Source organism: Perkinsus marinus (assembly GCF_000006405.1).
Source record: "Perkinsus marinus ATCC 50983 genomic scaffold scf_1104296932220, whole genome shotgun sequence".
NCBI classification, from domain to species: Eukaryota; Perkinsozoa; order Perkinsida; family Perkinsidae; genus Perkinsus; species Perkinsus marinus.
The window spans coordinates 3,385-6,629 of NW_003215498.1; the positions used below are offsets into that span (position 1 = coordinate 3,385).

The 3,245-nt window shown below is 51.4% G+C and overlaps 1 protein-coding gene across 1 annotated transcript; it reads right to left on the reverse strand.

Moving 5' to 3' along the window:
- Window positions 1–1,560: 1,560 nt before the first annotated feature.
- On the reverse strand, window positions 1,561–2,445 carry Pmar_PMAR008816 (hypothetical protein; the record flags this gene model as incomplete). Its single annotated transcript, XM_002785648.1, has 1 exon — window positions 1,561–2,445. One exon carries the CDS (start codon window positions 2,443–2,445, stop codon window positions 1,561–1,563), a length of 885 nt encoding a protein of 294 aa, XP_002785694.1.
- Window positions 2,446–3,245: the final 800 nt, after the last annotated feature.

Sequence of the window (3,245 nt, forward strand, 5' to 3'; positions counted from 1 at the left end):
AATCAATACTTCTGAGCTACTATTGTACATGAAAATTCACATTCTCATATTCCTTCGGCAGACCCAAACTGCATGTCCCCATCTTCTTATTAATGGAGTTTCATCTGTGATCTGAAAACACTAGTGAATTTTTTCACTGCAAAATATATTTCACGACTGCTGCATCGTGCGAAGCCTTCGCAGCGAAGGGTCTCATTCCTTGCCGAGGTAAATCACGTAGGGTCTCAACCACGGTGACACCTGGAGTCCAGGTTCGGGACAACCAGAGATGTGATCTGCGTGCTAATTGTCCTAGTGTGGACCACACTGTGACACAAATATCAGGAACAGTGACAGCCCAATCAGGGACAGTGATAGTTTCTAGGTTCCATTCGTCGCATCTGTAAACATGGCTATTCGTGGTCACATTCGTGCACTCCGCGAGCCGCCGACACTCTAGGGGGATGATCTCTTATCGCAACAGACCACTCATCCTCTTACTGAACCCCCAAAAGTGGCTTCCTGTTTCTCGTCAAGTTTGGGTACAAAGCAAGCTATTTCTGTGCCATGCGGGTCGAGGCTTTTTCCGAAAAAGCGAAAAGTTTTCGGGCCCGGTTACAGGAAACGATTGGAGCGATCGACGATCAGTGATTGTGCAGCGCGACTCGTGCTAGACCGTTCTGATGCGTCCCGCTTCCCGGGTCATCGCATGTCAAACAAAAAACCCTCGCTCCACAACCTTCGGGGTTGTCAAAACCGTGTTGAGAAGGCTCTCGGCATCGTATCATGTTTGCTGGCAAGCATCTTCCAACTAGCAACACACGCATACTATCAAGGACAACTCCGCGATGCTTACTGGGTGGTGTAGTCCTCCACCTTCCATGCCGCTAGTGCAGCAGCATGGCGGCGCTGTATTTCCTGCTCTACATGGGCTAATTGTAAATCTTCTACCAGAGCGGGCAGGCTGGCGGTGAGGAGATTGCTAATCGGCTTGGCCATCTTAGAGGCAACACGTTACATATCAAGCTCATCAGCCATATCACACATATTGTGCAACCTCGTCACGAGGATTGCTCCGATCCAAGAAGGGATGACACTTACTCTACCCATCACGAGATCAAGCAAGTTCAACAGTCACCTGATGACCTCTCACAGGGGTCAAAGGCCCTCACTGAGATCACCCCAGTTAAGACAATTCTTGCACTGATTCATCCGAGGAAACATTCGACCGTATCCTTCCACACGTCCCCAGAGACAACAGTAGGCTCTGTCGGGGAGAACGAAGTAGGTCAATCCTCAGAACAGGCCGAATCCCCAGTAGTTCTAGGAGGCGTGGTCGGCCCATGAAACCCTTGGGCCGAGCCCCGACCAATAGTCCCAGACAGCGGCAAATTACGTCTCGGGGAAGGCTTCGCAGTACGATACAGTTCACCCAAAAGACCATCCAATAGACCGCTGGACGGGCACGTAGCCTCCACAAAGACAAACGGTGAGTCACCTTCCACAACAACAAATGGCCAACCTTTAGTACGACAGCGTTCAAAGACCATCAAACTGCCACGGCCAGCATGAATACGGCCATCAAACTGCCCCCGAGTGAACGTCGACGCTGAGCTCCGACTGCATGGCATGAGCCAAAGGTTGTAGAGCAGGATGTAGACGGGGAGAACGGAGATGATCCATCAACATACAGGCAGTGGATCCAGTCTTAAACACAGAATGAGAGATCCAAAAATAAGGATAGATACGCCAGGCGAAACCCTTCTCATGAACAGCCTCATTGAACTGACACTCCTTGTGACCGACCTTGCCAACATGCTTGAGCGCTGGCTGCAGACGATTCTCAGCCGGACCATAGGCACGTAGTTTCACAGGCGTCTGACAGCAGTGACAGTAGTTGGTCTCGTCGTGAACATAGACTGTACCACAGAACCTGTGGCCTGTGGCACAGGCCAATAAAATCACAAAGGGGTTTACAGATACTGGACCTAGCCGAGCCCAATCGTCGATGTCGTGACTAGCAGGCGGCACATCGACGATTGGGCTCGTGTAATGAGCACCAGCTGTAACGGAGTTCACCACGACAGTCTCCTCTTCGGGCTGCCAATGAACACACCATCGAGGAGCTCGAACTTCCTCCAACACCCATAGCGTACCACGAGCAAGGAAGCTCCTCATAACCTCTCGTTGGGAAAGAGCGAAGAGCCAAGGTGGATAGTACTCAGGCTGGAGACCAACACTGAGTCCGGGCCAAACCTCTTCAGTCACAATAGCGGTGCCGATCGGAGCGTTATCCTTAGTAACTCGGTCTCTCCAACGACGTCCTCCAACAGGTACAGGCAAATCGTCTTGGCCAACCAGAGCCACGAACTCCTCCCAACGGTCGCTAACACCTCTCACTCTGATCTCATCACGCAAAGAGCTGGTCTCCACGACCGATATAACCAACTCGCAGAGACGGAACATGGAACAGGCTGACGAACAGTAGGATGAAAGCTTTTCTCGGAAAGTACAATTATCATAAAGCATGATACACCGAGTCATGCGAGTACAACAAATCATCATGACATGTCTTATACTGCGAACTCGGTCGACTTAATTACGGCCACTCTTCCTCCTTGGCCGCCGCTTCATCCCTTTGATTCAGTCTTGAGTCGTCCAAGAATCCGAAGAGCTTCGGTCCAGATCCAACTTCGAGGTTCGCCATCTTCAAGTTGCTGCCAGTGCTTCAGGTCCAGTCTTCTCCAACTCCCTCCGTCCTTCAGGTTCTTCTCTCGAGGCTTGACCAACAAGAACTGGATCCAGCATATGGTAGAGTGCCAGGGTAGGTACCGGTAGACATGTCACTGGTCAAGATGCTGAGGGACTCAAAAGCATGAGATCCCCACCTTCTATGCGCAGGTACAACATCCCGGAGGGTAGGCGCAAGAAGGGGCTGACCCATTGGAGAGGTCAGAGCAGTATGCATCAAGGCATCAGTCCCTTGGTCCTCTCTAACCCTAAAGGTTAGCAGAGGATGGAGCTAGGCTCTCTTTTCATTTCTTTTCTGGTGCTCGGGACTTGAGTTCATATAGTAAGAACTCGCACAGTGCTCAAGGCACAGACCACAAACCTCTGGCGTAGGCAAGATCCAGAGGCGGGTCTTAGCGACATTAGAGATCGCAAGGACCAAGTGACAGTACCGGACACCACACCACTGGACCAAGGGGCACGAAGCCCATCACCCGGCTTGATTGTTAGACATCCCGGAGGGTAAAGCCTGCAGT